At 50.2% G+C, this 18,428-nt stretch overlaps 1 protein-coding gene across 4 annotated transcripts in view; it reads left to right on the forward strand.

The window, feature by feature from the left end:
- Nucleotides 1–18,428, forward strand: part of LOC119049339 (carcinoembryonic antigen-related cell adhesion molecule 1-like) — a 38,691-nt gene that overhangs the window by 5,064 nt on the left and 15,199 nt on the right. For 2 of the 4 annotated variants that reach the window (XM_053657162.1, XM_053657159.1), the window contains exons 3-9: nt 1,977–2,255; nt 2,586–2,840; nt 4,784–4,904; nt 5,422–5,474; nt 5,812–5,843; nt 6,247–6,288; nt 6,529–6,876. In XM_053657162.1, the coding sequence (XP_053513137.1) occupies nt 1,977–2,255; nt 2,586–2,840; nt 4,784–4,904; nt 5,422–5,474; nt 5,812–5,843; nt 6,247–6,288; nt 6,529–6,594 (848 nt within the window). In that variant the 3' untranslated portion in view covers nt 6,595–6,876. Of the gene's footprint in view, nt 1–1,976; nt 2,256–2,585; nt 2,841–4,783; nt 4,905–5,421; nt 5,475–5,811; nt 5,844–6,246; nt 6,289–6,528; nt 6,877–18,428 lie in introns of those variants that run through there. The other 2 variants (XM_053657161.1, XM_053657160.1) reach the window with 2 other exon arrangements.

The raw sequence follows: 18,428 nt of genomic DNA on the forward strand, positions 1-18,428 counted from the left end.
AGGCCTGCACTCAATCCACTGAGCTACACCAGCCAGGACTATAATAATGTATTCTTTACCCATGCAGAACCTTTTAATTGATGTAGTCCCATTCTCTATTTTTTTCTTTATTTCATTTGCCCTAGGAGATATATTGGCAAACATATTGCTGTATGGAATATCTGAAATTTTACTACCTGTGTCTTCCTGTAGGACATTTATGCTTTCACAGTTTATATTTTTTTATTCATCTGGAGATTAATTTGTGTATGGTGTAAGTTGGTGGTCAAGTTTCTTCTTTTTTATTTTTTTATTTTTTGCATGTAGCTCTCCAGATCTCCCAATACCATTTGTTAAAGGGGATATTTTTACTCCATTTTATGCTCCTGCCCCCTTTGTCAAATATTAATTGACCGTAGAGGCATGGGTTTATTTCTGGGCTGTCTATCCTCTTCCATTGATCTATATGTCTGTTCTTATGCCAGTACCAGACTGTTTTGATTACAGTAGCTTTGTAGTATAGTTTGATATCAGGATTGTGATCCCTCCTACTTTGTTATCTTCTCAAGACTGCAGAGGCTATTTGGGGTCATTTTAGGTTCCATATAAATTTTTTAAATATTTGTTCTAAATTTAAGGAATATGCCATTGGTGCTTTAATAGGGATTGCATTGAATCTATAAATTGCTTTAGGTAGTATGGGCATTTTAATTATCATTTTAATTATGTTATTTCTTCCAATCCATGATCATGGTATATACTTCCATTTGTTTGTGTCTTCTTTAATTTCCTTCTTCAATGTTCTGTAGTTCCCCTTCAGAACAATGTTCTGTAAAAGACAAGTATAGGTCTTTTACCTTCTTGGTTACATTTATTCCTAGATACTTTATTTTTCTTGTTGCTATAGGGGAGTCACTCATTTCAAACCCACTGCAGCATCTTCCTTTGGTCACAGTGTGTCCCTGGTTGGACTCAGAACTTGGTCTGTGACCTTCAAGGTTCTCTTGACAGAGAGATTCCACCAGAGACTGGTCTTAGATCTTTGGCCCATGAATAATTATTTTCACATATTCTTTCACAATTTAACTCAAAGTTCTATCTCTAATGCCAAACACAAGTGGTCCATGAGGGCCATAAATCAGCAAGTCCCAGCTCCCCCACTGCCCACAAGTCACCCCCTTCTGTAATTGCTGTTGTCTGAGTGTTTGAGGAAGGGTCCTGCCCACTGCAGTGGGAGACAGGACACTAAAGACTGAGGGCAGAGAGCCTGGTTCTGCTGCCAAAACCAGCCAGCTCCCCTGTCCCTCACTATATTCCAAACCACTCCTGAACTCTGCTCAACCCTTTCTGGAGTCACTGTCTCATGTCAGTCACCAGTGAAATAGTCACCAGTCCTGGGCACACTGCCCACCTCATGGCCCTGCAGCCTCAGTCCTGAACATGCTTCTGGTCTCCCTGTGTATTGTTTCTGCTCAACCACCCAGTCCCAGGCCACACGGCCCAGTCTCGTCAAGGTATAAGGACTATGGGATGTCTCTTCATGACTCTAGAATAACCTTGGAATATCAGGCTGCCATGGAAACACATCTTGACTCAGCAATGTAGGTCCGTGCAGCTTGAAGGGACTCAGCACCTGCACATTCCATATAAGATTTCAAGATTGGTCAGGCAGTCAGCTGGCCAGTGAAGAACCAGGACAAGTGCCCAGTGGTCTCTTGACTCCCAGGACTACATCTTTCCATGATCAAACCCTGATACTCTAACTGACTTCTGAGAAAGTCTATACTTTCTCCAGACACATACCTGGAGGACTTATGTTCTCAGAGTGCTCAGATCAGATCCTTATACATCTGTTTGTCTTGAGATACACAGACATGGCTTATTCTTTTAAGGATCCAAGTTAGCTGAGAGGTGACAGGTGCCAACTCTGATTGAAGACGCCTTTGAAAAAGTCAAAGGTACCACCCAGGCTGATGTTCTCTCTGTTACCTGCACAGTGGAGTTACCCAAACCCAGCATCACAACCAACAACTCCAACCCCGAGGAGCACAAGGACCCTGTCCTGTTAACGTGTGAACCTCACACTGAGGACACCACCTACCTGTGGCTGATCAACAATCAGAGCCTCCAAGACAGTGCCAGGCTGGAGCTGTCCACAGACAACAGGACTCTCACTTTGCTCCATGTCACGAGGAATGACACAGGACCCTATGAGTGTGAAACCCGGAACCCAGTGAGTGCTGGCCACAGTGACCCCTTCACTCTGAATGTTCTCTGTGAGTAACTTCTGCCCCTGTGTGGTCCAGGCTGCCACCCAAATCCACACACCAGAGGCCACACTACATCCCTCTCAGCCCAAGTACATAGACCCTCAACCTGGACCACCAGGCTGGCCATGACTTCTTGTCCAAGGAAAATCCAGGTGGGCCTGAGGGTTGGGACAAATGGGTTATCTCAGATCAGTGAACACAGGGGTTGTGGGTGGGACTTTTTACAACAAGACTGGGGCCCAGCTCAGAGGGACACTGTGGTCCTTACACAGACCAGAAGCATCCATCCCCTTCCCTCTGATGACATCATGTGTGGCTTTGCTCTGTTTGCTCCAGATGGCCCGGACACCCCCTCCATTTTTCCCTCGGACTCCTATTACCCACCAGGGGCAAACCTCAGCCTCTCCTGCCATGCAGCCTCTAACCCACCTGCACAGTATTCCTGGCTTATCAATGGGAGGCCTCAGCAACCCACACAGGAGCTCTTCATCCTCAATATCACTGCAAATGACAGTGGATCCTACACTTGCTTCGCCCATAACTCTGTCACTGGCCACAATACGACCACAGTCAAGAATATCACAGTGACTGGTAAGTGCCTCCTGGACCATCAGCACTGAGCTCTGGGGTGGAGGTCAGTCTGGTTTTCAGAAAAGAGCCTGGGTATTGACTCCATCCTGTGCCCATGGATATAGCAAATCACACACCCTTCCCCTGAACCCTCCCCCACATCTCTGTAGTCTCTCTCCTCCCCTTGCTCCTCTGATTTCTCAGGGCAGAGCTGGGGCCCAGGTTTCTAAAGTGAGGAAGTGGGTTCTTTCAGGCCCAGTAAGCTCCATGCGGTGGAGACGGCTCCACAGAGGCAGAAACACAGGGGCCTCATTGTCAACTTTCTTCTTCTGTCACTAACTCATTCCTCTGTCTCCTTCTTTTGTGTGACCCACTCCATGTGCTCCTGGGAACATAGGAGGCTTTGAGTCAAGCTCACCTCTTTCTCCCCAAACAAAAGAGTGAAAGTCCCTCCGAGGAAGGTGAACAGGACAGACCCCTGCTCCCTGCTCTGCTCCAGGCTCACCTGGTGTCTGACTCTGCTGCCCCCTGTGCTGGGACAGGGGCCCTGGAGGAGTTGCACTGTCGGCCTGTCCTCAGTTTGGCCAAACAGAGCCACCCACCAACACCAGAGCCTCCCTTCAGCCAGGCTGCTGGAAACAGCCACAGCGTAGCAGTGTCTGAGCTGTGTCCTGGCTCTGAGGTCACCAGCTGTGTAACGCTGTGTGACACCAGCGTGTGTGATGTTCCAGAGGAGGGCAGTGAGTGATGGGGCTTCCCTGACAGATGGGTAGACTCCTCCATGAAGTCCCTTCACGGGATGGAAGGAGCAGTGCCACAAAGCTTGAGGTTTACAGAGAAAGTTGAGTCCCAGATTTTGTTAAACTGACTGCTTCTCTCTAGAGTTTTCTCTTCTCCGTGATACTCACTCCACAGGCCAGGAAGTGAGCGTTCTAGTCACACTGAGAAAGCCTTTGGACTGGAATTTATTGAGACCCTAAGGTGAGAAAGACTGGCCGGGCTGCTCTCATTGTCTTATAAATTATTTAATGAACAGGAAAAGCCTTCCCTTCTCAGCCTCAGTTTCCTCACCTGGAAACTAGAATGAAACAGCTGGACCTTATAAATGTTGTGAAGATGTTTATTATGAGATTTAATGAGATTAGAGCCCTTAGGGTCACTCACATTTTGGGCTCCATCAGTGCTGCCAAATAGTGTTATTATTTGTATGAACATTGTTGTCATCAGCTGTCAGTCAAGACTTGCTGAAAATGTTGTTTATCACTCACTGCTTCTGTGACCTCCTGTGGTTTTTAAGCACCTCCTGTCCCAGATTCTGTCAGTGCTCCATGGGGGTGACGCCCCGTTTCTCCTGGGGATGGAAGGATCAGACGATGTACAGGGATTCCCACCCTTCCTGGGCCACTGAACACAGTTGGTGCGTCCTTACCACTAATCAGCACTGAGTAGGCAGGTCAGGGCCTGCCCTCTTGAGAGTGTCCTCAGGGCTGGAGAAGAGAAAACAGAGGGAAGAGATACAAGGTGAGAGGGGAGAGGAGTCAGGAGGACAGTGAACAGGACATGGGAGGGAGTGGCAGGTGTGAGAGCACGTGCACAGTTAGAGCCAATGAAAGGTTCCAGTGTGTGAAACAACAGGATGCAACTGCAGGCAGGGGATCAAGTGAGGCCTTGACTTTCCCACGACGTCAGACGGGGTGGTTCCTGTCCTGGGTCCTCAGTCCCTTCTCTGGTCATTGCCTCTCCTGTGGCCCACCTGCGTGTGGCCCTTCCCCTGTGGGCCCAGGTCCACCGTGGTTTCTTAAGGCCTTGCCTCACAAAGACAGTGGGATGACAACACTCCAAAACCACACACAGGTGGTGGCAGTTCCTTCCTCCCTAAGCAGGCCTCCCCCCTGCAAGGCCCCTTGCGGTTTCCCCTGGGAGGACTTGGACCTCAACCCTCCCTTCTTCTCTTCTCCTTTCAGCAGAAAATGACTACATGGGCTACTCCTCAGGGACCATTGCTGGCATTGTGATTGGGGTCCTCTTCATGGTGGCGCTGGGGACCTCCCTGGGGTATTTTCTGTGCCGCAGGAGGACTGGGAGGTACCATGGCATTTTCTTCTCCAGAATTCTGCCCCCCCACCCAAAACTGACCTCATTACACCCCAGGCCAAGAGGATGGAGGCCCCTCCCTGGTGCTAGGCTGGCTCTCTGTGGCCTCCTGACTTCCCATGCATATTCCTAACTCCCTCCCTCCAGCTCCACCTGCACCAGCTGCTGACCAGGGCAGTATTCTCTACAGCTTCCTCCTCTATACATTAGTCACAACTAAGGAACTGTCCCCTCAGAATGGTCCCAGTTCACTCCTCACGCCTGCATGGGCCTGGCAAGGAGTAAGTGCTCAGTGAGCCACCTACTGCTGTTTGTCTGAGTCCACCCACCCTGTGCGGGGGATCTGCTGCCCCAGGATCTAAAAGGCATCCTGGCCAAGGTCACACAGCTGAGGATGACAGTGGAGAGAGGTCCCCGCCCTCTAATGGAAAGGGAGACCCTCCTTGTCCCCTGTTGTGACACCAAAGCTCTCCCTGCTCCCCTCACAAGTAAGTCTGACCTCTCCTAGGGCCAGTGACAAACAAGGCCTCACAGAGCACCGACCCCCAGCGTCCACCCCTGGTGAGTGTCTGCTCAGCCTGGGACAGGCTGCAGCCCCCGACCTGCCCCACCGTGTCCTATCCTGCCTGTCCCCTCAGGCTCTGACTCTTCCCTGGGCTTCAAAGCAGAGCTCATCACCCTCTCAGCACAGGGGACCCCAATCACCCGTCACCCCTGACCTGTAGGGCTGCCTCATGGGTCACCACCTCCCTCACTGGACCCAAAAATGGCCAGAGGGTCTGTTTCTTGGAGATGCTTTATCACCCCTAGTTGTCTGGGAGCCAAAGACCCACCCCCTCCCAGGAGAATGGCAGGAGCTCCCTCAGCCCTGGGTGCTAACTCTTGTGTCTGCCCCCAGGCCACGGTCCCTCTGGAGCCTCCTTCTCCCCGGTGAGTCTCTTCCCTCCCCGTCTGTCTCCACCCAGGGTCCCAGCTGTGCATGCTCAGGGCAGGGGCACCGTCCAACCTCCCCACACAGCAGAGACCCCATCCCCAGAGCAGCCAGCAAAAGGCCCACCCCACCCTGGCCAGGAGGGAGCACCCACATCAAGGGCAGACCCGAACCCAGTCCTGAGTCTGTGCTGGTCCCCTGGGGTGACCTGAGGGGAACCAGTCAGCACCAGTGAGGGTTCTCAGGTTAACAAGGATGAGGGGGCTGCAGCATGGAATGAAACTGGGGTGCAGGGTGACAGGTAGGTGTGGGGACAGCTCCTCAGGAGGCAGAGCTGTCACTCCTGTGCAGAAATGGCCTCCTGCCCTGTCCCCTGATGCCCTCTCTCTGCCCCCTGCATAGGGTCCCCTCCCTGGCCCCAGGACAGCCAGCCCCATCTATGAGGTGAGTGTGGGTGATGAATGTTCTGTCCTGCAGGTCACAGGGGCCCAGACCTGCCTCAGCTCAAGCCTGGCTGTGCTTCATGTTCAGGAAACCGCAGCATAATGTGCAAACAGAGGGTGGGGAGAGGGAGGTGGCCGGGGACAGGCACCCCCAGCACAGGCAGGCCCCAGTGGGCCTGTGAAACCCTGCACTTGTCCTGAGGAGGCTGCAGGGCTCAGGGGTCTGTCCTTTCCCTCACAGGACTTGCTGCACCCGAGCACAGACGTGTACTGCCGCATCAGCCCCAGAGCCAGTGGGGCTTCCTAGTTCCTCCAGGTTCAGCTCCTCCAGGGCTGTGGGGAGGGACAGCCTGAGACCCAGACCCTGGGGGTCAGGAATTGGAGCCTGAGCCAGAGAACCAGCCCTATGCCTGGAGGATATTCGGGGACTTGGGCCTAAGGTCAGGATCCCTCCTGAATACTGATGACCCAGACTGACCACCCTGACCCTGATGGACCAGGGTAAAGGCTCCCATCTTCCAGAAAGTGGCCAGCCACTAACGCGATGAGGACCACCTGTGTGATCTGAATAAAGGGGGCCTTCCTCTCATTTACTCTTTCTACCCATGGGTACTTTTTTAAAAAAGATTTTATTCATTTACTCATAAAGAGAGGAGGAAGGGAAGGAAACATAGAGGGAGGGAACATCATTGTGCGAGAGAAACATGGATTTGATGCCTCTCCCCGCCCCCAACCAGGGACCTGGCCTCCAACACAGACCTGTGCCTTGACCGGGAATTGAACCTGTGACCTCTTGGTTTGCAGGACAATGCCCATCCCACTGAGCCTCACCAGTCAGGGCCAAAAGGGAACTTCTTTAGCAAAACTTCACCTGAAACTCTTGGTCCTTTTGCTCCAGGGTCACACAAGAAAAAGAACTCTCCAGGCTGCTGTCTCTGTTTCCTGGGAGAGAGGAGACACTGTGGGTATGGAGATTGGGGTGGGGGTTCAGGAAAAAGTAGAGGCCTGATTGGGTCCCTTGGCTAGTTGTGGCCTCTCCCTATTGTGCCAGGGTGACAGGGTTCCTCTCTGGTCCATGACATGCAAGAATCAAACCAGTGAGTGCATGCGTGGGCGGACCAACAAACCAATGTTTCTATTTCCTCTCTCTCTCTTCTCTCTTCTCACACACACACACACAAATCAGTAAGTACAAAATAAAAATAAAGCCACTGCAGAATTAAGAGGAGTTGAACCAACCAGGAGAGCCCTGGGCTGTCCTCACACAGCCCTGGGGACCAGGCCATGGACACCCCAGGGTTTGTCCCTTTGCACACGTGCCCTGTGTCAGGAGCACCCAGTGGGGTCATCTCATGTTCTCACAAAGATGAGCAAGGGTCCTTCTGTGAATGAGTCATGGCTTGCACCCATGGGTGGGGCATATTCCTGAGTGGAGCCCCTTTTGAGTGTCTGAGTGTCCAAGTGTCCTGTGTCCTTCCTCCTTCCTCACTCAGAACCTGGTGGCCTCCACAAAGTTCTCTATCCCCAAATCCAGGATCCAGGAAGCTGACTCTGTCACTGAGTTTCTGCTTTGACCCAAAGACTAGCCCTCAGGTCGTCTTCACATCTGGGGAACACAGACAGAGGCTGTCAGAGTAACCAAGTTGGCAAAGACCCAGGACTCCTGCCCTGAGAAGCCCCGCCTTGACTTGTCCATGACCTCAGCCCCCACTTCCCTTCAGTCTCCTACTGCACCTGGATCTCACTGACACAGCGTCCTTTCCACAACTGAGCATCCAGGTGTTCCACCAACAAACTCTCACCCAGACTCCCATGGAGACAGGACCAAGTGTCTCCTCCTGCACCTGGCCCAGCTCCTCCCACACACACCTCACCTGCAGCCCCCTCTGCACACCTGGCCCTGCAGCTCTCAGTCCCTCCCTGAGGGCCGAGGATGGGTGCTGTTCCCATTCAGGTCCACTCCAGTCAGGGTGTCCGTGTTCACACAACAAAGCTGGTCCAATATGGAGACACGGAATCACATTCAGGAGATTGTTCCGAGTTGTCCAAGCATCATCTGTCATGAGATGAGACACAGTAGCAAACCCTCACGTGTTCACATCACAACGGAGCTCTGACTCCTTCCCTGTCCCAATGCACACAAGCTTGGGATCCACAAGGTGACACCTCTTGCTGGTTTCCCACGGCTGCTGCAGCCAATCACCACACACTTAGAGGACTCACATGGCACAAATCACAGCGTTGACATGATGGTTCCTTCTGGAGGTTCTTCCTGGTGTCCTCGCCTCTTCAAGCTGTCAGAGATGACTATATCCCTGGGCTTGTGGCCCCGCCTCCATCTTCAGAGCTGGAAGTGCAGCATCTTGAAGCCCCTGAACTCTGCTTCCATCACCACATCTCCTTCTGGGTCCCTGCCTCTCCTGCCCCCTCTGTCCCTTATAAGGACAGGTCCCTTGTGATCATAATGGGCCCAGTGATGAACCACCTTAAATTCCTGATCACATGATCTTTCATCTGTAAGTTCCCTTTATAAGGAGACAATATTTGCAGATCCTAGGCATGAGGATGTAGACTTTAAGGGCCCTTGTTGTGTCCATACCCCCGTCTCTGGGCTAAGACCATCATCTTCCTCCACCATGAACTGCCTGTGGGCAGCCTGGACTTGGTCCTGCTGACTCTGGGGTCAGTTCATGCAGTGACGCCCACAACACCCTCCCGCCTCCAAGGGAGGGAGACAGAGGCCTTCCACAGGCCCAGCAGCCTCCTCCACCTCCTCCTGTTAGTAAACCTCCTTGTAAACAGTGAGAACAAGGCAGACACAGCTCCCAACTCCCAGTGCACAAGCCCTGGTTGCTGGTCATCAGCACCATAAAGGGGATCTTGGGATGCTGGTCTCTGGGGCTGCAGCAGCATGGACACCACGAGAAGAGACTTGTTCCTATTCCACATGAGAAATACACAATGAGGGAGATGTTGTTATCAGGAAAACCAGATGCTGCTCCAATTTGTGAATCGTGACCCCCTTGCACATGGCTGCACATCAGTTGATGGCACCGTTCACACAGGGCCAACTCCTGCACCCAGAAGGTGACCTTCGGAGGCTGACCCTGCTCCAGCCTCCGGAAATCTCCCTGCCCTGAGGGTCAGGCCACTGTCTTACCTACAACACAGAGGGGACATTCCCAGAAGAGCTCTTCATATGCTCCCACGACACTAGGTGCTGTCCTTCTCTCTCCCTCACAATCATCACTCACGAGTCCCTCCTACAGCTTCTGACTAAGTGCCCAGCTCCCTGCTCCAACACAGGGATCACGTCAAGCCTGTCTCTGTGGAGTCCCCAGGCCAAGCCCAGTAATGACACAGAGGAAGTGCTCAGGGAGTGCTCACAGGGACAGAACCAAATCAATGAAGCTGAAACCAAAGAGCAGACAGATGAGACACTGGAAGACCCATGGACACAGGCGCCTTTGAGGGCTCTCTCGTGCACCTGGGTCCTGGACCCTCAGGAAGTAAGGAGGACAGGTGCACAGGTGAGGGAGCTTGAGGGACAAGCTCCATCAGGGCCAGGACACTGACCACACCCACCCTCACCTCTCAGCTGTGAGCAGCCCCACTCCCCACAGTGGGCTCTCCTGGCACCACCTGCTCTTGTCACACAGGGTCCTGACCCAGCCCAGAACCCGTGACCCAGGTCCAAGGTGATGTCAGCACCAGGCAGGACTGAGCCCCCTGACTGCAGAGGGAGTCAGGACCAGTGTCCCACAGCCCAGCTGATCCACCCCCATGGCCTCTCCTCCCAGGACAGAGTCACTCTTCACATCTCTAGGGGCTAGTCCTGCTGGGACCCCCAGGGCTTGACCATCTGTTTCTGGAAGCTGTGGACAGGCTAGAGGCCCAGGGAGATAGAAAGGAGTCCCTCTCCCCAGTCATCACCCACTGACCCCCTCTCACCCCAGGGTCATCTCCGTGACCTTCCTGCTGAGAGGAAACCCAGTGTCCCCAGAGCATTAGAGAACACGGGGAAGACCCAGTGTCAAGCTGGGTTTCTGTGTCACACACCAACAGAGTCACTTGCTTTTGGGGACCCTGGGGTTCTCTGTTGTGTTGTGCTGAGAGACCCAAGAGTAGGACACAGCAGAGGCCAATGCCAGGGTGGGAGAGAGACAGTCTCTCAGGATGTGGGTCCCCATCAACCATGTCAATGAAAGTGGGCAAACAAGAAGGAGGGGAGAGGAGAGGCAGGACTTGGGGAAGGAGAAGGGGGTGCTGGGCACAGTCCCTCACCCCCTGCTTTACTGACTGCCAGGATGCTCCTTTCCTGGAAGATCTACCCACAGGGAGGAGGGATAGCAGCTCTAACCCATCTAAACAGAGGGGGCGTGAGCATTTCTGGAATCCAAGCTCCTGTCACAGAGGGAGGGACAGAGTGGGCAGCAGGACACATGGGGTCTCCCTTAGCCTCTGCCCACAGAGGGTGGATCCCCTGGCAGGAGCTCCTGCTGGCCAGTAAGGAGAGGATACTCCCTGGGGTTGGATGGGAGAATGGGGACAGAGACTGGCTGGGTCCCCGAGGACAGGGGTCTGAGAGGGCACAGTGGGCTTCTGTTTGGACCTGAGGGGAGAGGACAGGGGAGCAGAGTAGGTGGGGGAAGGCTCAGCAATGGGGAAATCTCATGATCTGAAAGTGTGAGGAGCAGGAAATCCTTGATTACAGAAAGTTTTACAAGTTCTTCATCACTGAGCAATAATTTCTGAAAACAGATGATAAAAATAACAGTTTAGATCAGTGTGATACCAGTAAAACTTAACCAGAAACACTAAGCTTTTTTTATACCACCATCAGAAATAAGCAGGTACATCCTGGGAGGATCATTCAGGACCAGCTACCACTCACTCATTCTCCCGCAGGTGCCTGCGGCCTGTCACAGACACTGGGGGTGCAACAGGGTCGGACAAGCCCCCTGCCTGCATGGAGCTCACATTTTGTGGGGAGGAGACAGACAAGCAAAGATCTGGGTGTGATGTCAGGTACCTACAGGTGTTACAAAAGCCAGGACAGGTCAGAAGGTGAAAGCACAGGGTCTCTAGAAAAAGTGGGCAAGAGAGAAGTCTTTCCAAGACACCCCTGAGTGTCAGCAGGGGTCTGAGGGCAGTGAGGGGGGAGCAGGGCAGACACCTGGGGAAGAGCATTTGAAGCAGAGGAAGCAAAGGGTTCAGAGGTGCTGAAGTAATGGTGGCTGTGCTGCTGACTTGACCATGGGAGATGCACTCACACAAACTCACACAGAGCAAGGCTGAGAGATGAACAGGTGTGCTCAGGACCCAGGGCCTCATCTTGCCCTCCCAACACATACATCCAAATATTGATCAATTTCTCCTTCCCTCCTAGTCTCACTCTTGACCTTCAGAGGCTGCCCAGGACTGTCCCACTCACTACTGAGTCAGAGCTGCCCAGTGCTCCTGAAGGGGAGGGTGTGTTCACCTTGTCCACAGTCTGTCTGGGAATTGCAGACTATGCCTGGTGTAGGGGGAAAGTGTGCGTGACGACCATTCTGTTTTATCACCTGTAATTTGCAGAGAAATTACACCTGTATACAGAAATGGGCCCATATCCAGACATCGAGACAATGCACCCCAGACTTCCAGCCAAGATGGAGGTGTAGGTAGACACACTGTGCCTCTTCGCACGATCAAAATAAGGACCACAATAATTTACAAACAAAATAACAACCAGAACTGACAGAAAATTGAACTGCATGGAAATCCAACAACCACGGAGTTAAAATAGACGCATTCCTCCAGACTGGTAGGAGGGGTGTAGTTCGGGCAGCCAGATGGAGACAGGTCTCAGCAAAAAAAAGTGGTAGCACCAGGCATGCAACATGGCAGTGGGTGGCCCTGGGCACGCAGGTGGTAGCTGGCAGGCCCAGGGTGTGGGGTGGCAATGGGCAGACCCAGCGAGATGGCAATTGTGAAGCTCGGCATGGTGCGCAGGGGAACTGGCTGTCTAAGAAGTCCGCATTCTCGCACAGATAAACCAGGCAAAACTGGGGAGCAAGACAGACTGTGCAACCCAGGGTCCCAGCACAGGGGAAATAAAGCCTCAAAACACCAGTTAAAAACACCTGTGGGGGTTGAGGTGCCAGGAGAGACTCCCAGCCTCACAGGAGAGTTTGTTGAAGAGACCCACAGGGTCCTGGAATGCTCATGGAAATCAGCACCAGAAAGGCCCATGGAAATCAGGACCAGAAAGGCCCAGTTTGCTTGGGGAAAGTGGTGGAAGGGACTAAAATCCGACAGAGAGTGTCAGGTGCCATTGTTAACTCTCGGTCCCAGCCCCCACATACAGCACCACAACCAAGCACCTGGGTTGACTCGCCCTGGTGAACACCTAAGAGTCCACCACTCATATGTAACAGGTGCAACAAGACCCAAAAAAAGGCCCAAAGGGAAGAACAGATCAAAGCTCCAGAGCAAATACAACTAAGTGACCAAGAGATGGCCAACCTATCAGTTGCACAGTTCAAAACACTGATGATCAGGATGCTCACAGAACTGGCTGATTCTGGTCCCAAATTTCATCTGTGACAGATGAAAAAATGAAGGCTACACTAAGTGAAATGAAGGAAAATGCACAGGGAACCAACAATAATGGAAAGGAAACTGGGACTCAAATCAAAGGAGTGGACCGGAAGGAGGAAAAAAATGACCAAACAGAAAAACGTGAAGAAACAAGAATTCAAAAACATGAGGAGAGGCTTAGGAACCTTCAGGACATCTTTAAATGCTTCAACATCCAAATTATAGGGGTACCAAAAGGGGAAGAGGAAACGCAACAAGTGGAGAACTTATTTGAACAAATAATAAAAGAGAACTTCCCCATTCTGGCAAAGGAAATAGACTTCCAGGAAATCCAGGAAGCTCAGAGAGTCCTAAAGAAGGTGGACCCAAGAAGGAACACACCAAGACACATTATAATTACATTAGTTAAGATTAAAATGGAACTTCCGCCAAGATGGAGGTTTAAGGTGGATGTGCCTGCCTCCTCACACAACCAAGTTTAGGGACAACTAAATATTAGCATCAGAAAACACAACCAGAACACGGAAAACTGAACTTTTCGGAAGTCCGCTAACAACAAATTCTTCGGCCCGACCGGTAAGGGGCGAAACCGGCGTCGGGTGAGGAGTTACAAAGGAGTCCACCCGGGCGTGGAATCCAGACGCGCGAATCCAGTCGCACGGGTTCCAAACCCAGGATTGGACCTAGTGAGCGACCGAGCGGCCCACCGGGTGAGCGACTACAGAGGAGTTAGTGGGGAGGTGGTGGCAGCGAGTTGACTGAGGTTGCCTGGTTGCACGCGGGTGAGGGAGTGAGCGCTTTGACCGGCGGGGGCGGCGGCGCCATTTCCCCGCTCTGACCACGCCCCCACATACAGCGTCACAACCCAGCGACCTGGGAATCCAAGGCGCCGCTCCTCCCACTTAAAGGGCCAGAACAGACCAAAAATGTCGCAGGAAGACCTCAAAGCCCCAGAGATAAATCTAAGTGACGAAGAAATAGCAAATCTCTCAGACGCACAGTTTAAAACACTGGTCATCAGCTTCCTCACAGATCTGGTGGACTATAGCCACAAATTAGAGAAACATATGAAGGCTAAATTAAGGGAAATGAATGGAATTCCACAGGAAAACCATAGAGATGAAAAAAAAACTGGGACTCAAATCAATGGAGTGAACCAGAAGGAAGAAAAAAATGATCAATCAGAAAGGAATGAAGAAATAAGAATTCAGAAAAATGAGGAGAAGCTTAGGAACCTCCAGGACATCTATAAACGCTCCAATATCCGAATTATAGGGGTGCCAGAAGGGGGAAAGACACAACCACCAGTGGAAAAACTATTTGAACAAATAATAAAAGAAAATTTCCCCAATCTGGCAAAAGGAAATAGACTTCCAAGAAATCCAAGAAGCTCAGAAAGTACCAAAAAAGTTGGACTCAAGAAGAAACACACCAAGGCATATCATAATTACATTAGCCAAAATTAAAATGAAGGAAAGAATCCTGGAAGCAGCAAGAGGTAAGGGGACAATCACCTACAAAGGAGTCCCCATCAGGCTGTCAGCAGATTTCTCAAAGAGACCTTACAGGCAAGAAGGGGCTGGAAAGAAATATTCCAAGTCATGAAATCTAAAGACCTACAACCAAGATTGCTCTACCCAGCAAAACTTTCATTTGAACGGAAGGACAGATAAGGTGCTTCTCAGATAAGACCAAATTCAAGGAGTTCATCATCACCAAGCCCTTATTATATGAAATGTTAAAAGGAACTTATCTAAGAAAAAGAAGTTAAAGAAACATGAACAGTGCAAGGACAACAAACTCACAGTTATTAACAACCACACCTAAAACGAAAGCAAACTAAAAGGACAGCTAGATCAGGAGTGGAAACATAGAAATGAAGATCTCAAGGAGGGGTTAGCAACAGGGGAGTGGGAGGAGGAGGACGGGGGGAGAAGGTACAGAAAATAAGTAGCATAGACAGTAGATAGAAAATAGGTGGGGGGGGCAAGAATAGTATGGGAAATATAGAACCTAAAGGACTTGAGACACATGGACATAAACTAAAGGGGGGTAATGGTGGGGTTGGGGGGGCAGGGTGGAGGGGAATGAAGGGGGGAATAGAACAACTGTAACAGCATAATTAATTCAAAAAAAATAAATTTATTTAAAAAAAATAAATAAAAATTTAAAAAAAAAGATTAAAATGAAGGAGAGAATACTAGAAGCAGCAAGAGATAAGGGGACAGTCACCTACAAAGGAGTTCCCATCAGACTGTCAGTGGATTTCTCAAAAGAGACCTTACAGGGAAGAAGGGGCTGGAAAGAGGTATTCCAAGTCATGGAATCCAAAGACCTACATCCAAGATTGCTCTATCCAGCAAAGCTTTCATTTATAATGGAAGGGCAGATAAAGCATTTCTCAGATAAGGTCGAGTTCAAGGAGTTCATCATCACCAAGCCCTTATTATATGAAATATTAAAGGGACCTATCTAAGAAAAAGAAGATAAAAAATACAAACAGTGAAAGGACAGCAAACTCACAGATATTAACAACCACACCTAAAACAAAAGCAAACTAAGAGGACAGCTAGATCAGGAGCAGAACCATAGAAATGAAGATCACATGGAGGGTTAGCAACAGGGGAGTGGGAGGAGGAGAGGTGAGGAGAAGGTACAGAGAATAAGTAGCATGGACAGTGGGGAGAAAATGGCCAGGGGAAGGGCAAGAGTAGTGTGGGAAATGTAGAAGCTAAAGAACTTATGACACATGGACATGAACTAAAGGGGGGCAGTGTGGGTGGGCGGGGTGTGCAGGGTGGAGGGGAATGAAGGGGGGAAGGGAACAAATGTAATGCCATAATCAATAAAATATATTATTTTTTTAAAAAGAGTGAATGCAATGAATGGAGGTTCCTACTGTCTTTCAGAAGAAACATGTTGTCAAAAAGAATATTGCTCACCCTGGCTTGTGTGGCCCACTGGGTTGAGCAGCAGCCTGTGAACTGAGGGGTCCCTGATACAATTCCCTGTCAGGACACATGCCTGGGTTACAGGCCAGGGGCCCAGTTGGGGGCATGTGACAGGCAGCTGATCAGTGATTTTCTCACACATTAATATTTCTTTCTCTTTCTTTCTTCCCTGCCTTCCCCTCTATCTAAAAAATACATAAGATCTTTTTTAAATATATTTTTTATTATATTGATTATGCCATTACATTTGTCCTATTTCCCCCCCTTCATTCCCCTCCACCCTGCACACCCTTCCCCCAACATTCCCCCTTTAGTTTATGACCATGTGTCTCAAGTTCTTTAGATTCTATATTTCCCCTACTATTCTTACCCTCCCCTATTTTCTACCTACCCTCTATGCTACTTATTTTCTGTACCTTCTCCCCCCTTCTCCTCCTCCCACTCCCCTGTTGCTAACCCTCCATATGATCCTCATTTCTATGGTTCTGCTCCTGATCTTGCTGTCCTCTTAATTTGCTTTTGTTTTAGGTGTGGTTGTTAATAACTGTGAGTTTGCTGTCCTTTCACTGTTCATCTTTTTTATCTTCTTTTTCTTAGATAGGTCCCTTTAACATTTCATATAATAAGGGCTTGGTGATGATGAATTCCTTGAATTTGATCTTATCTGAGAAGCACTTTAACTGTCCTTCCATTCTAAATGAAAGCTTTGCTGGATAGAGCAATCTTGGTTGTAGGTCTTGGGTTTTCATTACTTGGAATACTTCTTTCCAGCCCCTTCTTGCCTGCAAGGTCTCTTTTGAGAAATCCGCTGACAGTCTGATGGGAACTTCTTTGTAGGTGACTGTCCCCTTATCTCTTGCTGCTTCTAGGATTTTCTCATTCATTTTAATCTTAGCTAATATAATTATGATGTGCCTTGGTGTGTTCCTTCTTGGGTCCAACTTCTTTGGGACTCTCTGAGCTTCCTGGATTTCCTGGAAGTCTATTTCCTTTGCCAGAATGGGGAAGTTCTCTTTTATTATTTGTTCAAATAAGTTCTCCACTTGTTGCGTTTCCTCTTCCCCTTCTGGTACCCCTATAATTTGGATGTTGAAGCGTTTAAAGATGTCCTGAAGGTTCCTAAGCCTCTCCTCATGTTTTTGAATTCTTGTTTCTTCATGTTTATCTGTTTGGTCATTTTTTCCTTCCTTCTGGTCTACTCCCTTGATTTGAGTCCCAGTTTCCTTTCCATCACTGTTGGTTCCCTGTGCATTTATTTCCCTTCATTTCAATTAGTTTAGCCTTCATATGTTCCTCTAATTTGTGACTAAAATCAACCAGTTCTGTGAGCATCCTGATCACCAGTGTTTTGAACTGTGCATCTTAAAATTTGGCTATGTCTTCATCACTGAGATTTATTGCCTCTGGGCCTCTGAGTTGTTCTTGAGCCATCTTTTAATCTGTTTGTGCCTGTTACATATGAGGAGAGGCACCTTAGGTGTTCACCAGGGCGGGGCCACCCAGGTTGCTGGTTTGTGACACTGTATGTGGGGGTGGGGTCAGAGAGGGACAATGGCGGTCCTCTCTGCTCGCTAGGTCTGCCTCACTGCTTGCCCCCGCCTGTTTATCTGAGCGCAAATGTGTGAGCCCGCCACCCTGTGCCAGGGCCTGTGTGGTCTGTCTGAATGCACATCTCTTCACTGGTTTATCTGCGCGCAAATGCGTGACCTCAAACAGACAGCCCCACTGTGACTTTCCGTAGCTGCCCCACACTTGGTATCCTCGCCCTCGGCTGCTTGTGCACCGCCCGGGTCAGGGGATCATTTTTGCCCGACCCACTCTGCTGCTGGCTTTGCCACTCTCACCAGTTTAGCTGAGTGGTTCGTTATTTTTGGACTCTGTATTGTTCGATTATCTGTGGTTTGGTTGCGTTTATTGTTGTCAAAACTTTGGTTTTTTAGATTTGGTTGTGCGAGGAAGCAAAGTGTTTCCACCTATGCCTCCATCTTGGCGGAAGTCTCCATAAAATCTTTTTTTAAAAAAAGCAGTGTTGGGGGGTGGAAATGGGAGGGAGGTGGGGAGCAAAGGGCGGGGGAGGCTGGGATGGGAAAAATAGACAAAAAAACTGTACTTGAAAAATAACTAAATAAAATTTAAAAAAAGAAAAAAAAGCAGTGTTATATCACAGAAGCCTCTCTATTTTCAGGACCACACACCATGGCACCACACTTTACATAGGAACACCCAAGATGGTGTGACAGGGAGGAAGGGATGCAGGGATCAGGGAGGTTGGCATGTGGTTGGGTTTATCGTTTCAGACCTGCCCACCCACCTGGGAGAGTCCAGAGCACGCATTTTCACCGTGGCTGGGAGGCGGGAGTGTGTGCCGGAGCCCAGCAGCCTCGAGGAGCTGGGTGATGGCTCTTCTCTGTCAGGGCAGAAGCTACACTGGGAACTGCGGCCACTGACCAGGAAACCAAAATGCAGAGGGGGCCCTGGGTCCAGAGCTAGCAGGGCTAAGAGGCAGCACCTAATGACCAATGGCAAGTGGGCTGTGGTCACTGGGATGGACAGCAGGTCACAGCAGTCATCAGAATGCTCTGATACCCAGAGACCAGGGCCTTAGGCT

This window comes from Artibeus jamaicensis, unplaced genomic scaffold (genome assembly GCF_021234435.1).
Source record: "Artibeus jamaicensis isolate MK-2021 breed Jamaican fruit bat unplaced genomic scaffold, CSHL_Jam_final scaffold_36, whole genome shotgun sequence".
Taxonomy (NCBI): Eukaryota; Metazoa; Chordata; class Mammalia; order Chiroptera; family Phyllostomidae; genus Artibeus; species Artibeus jamaicensis.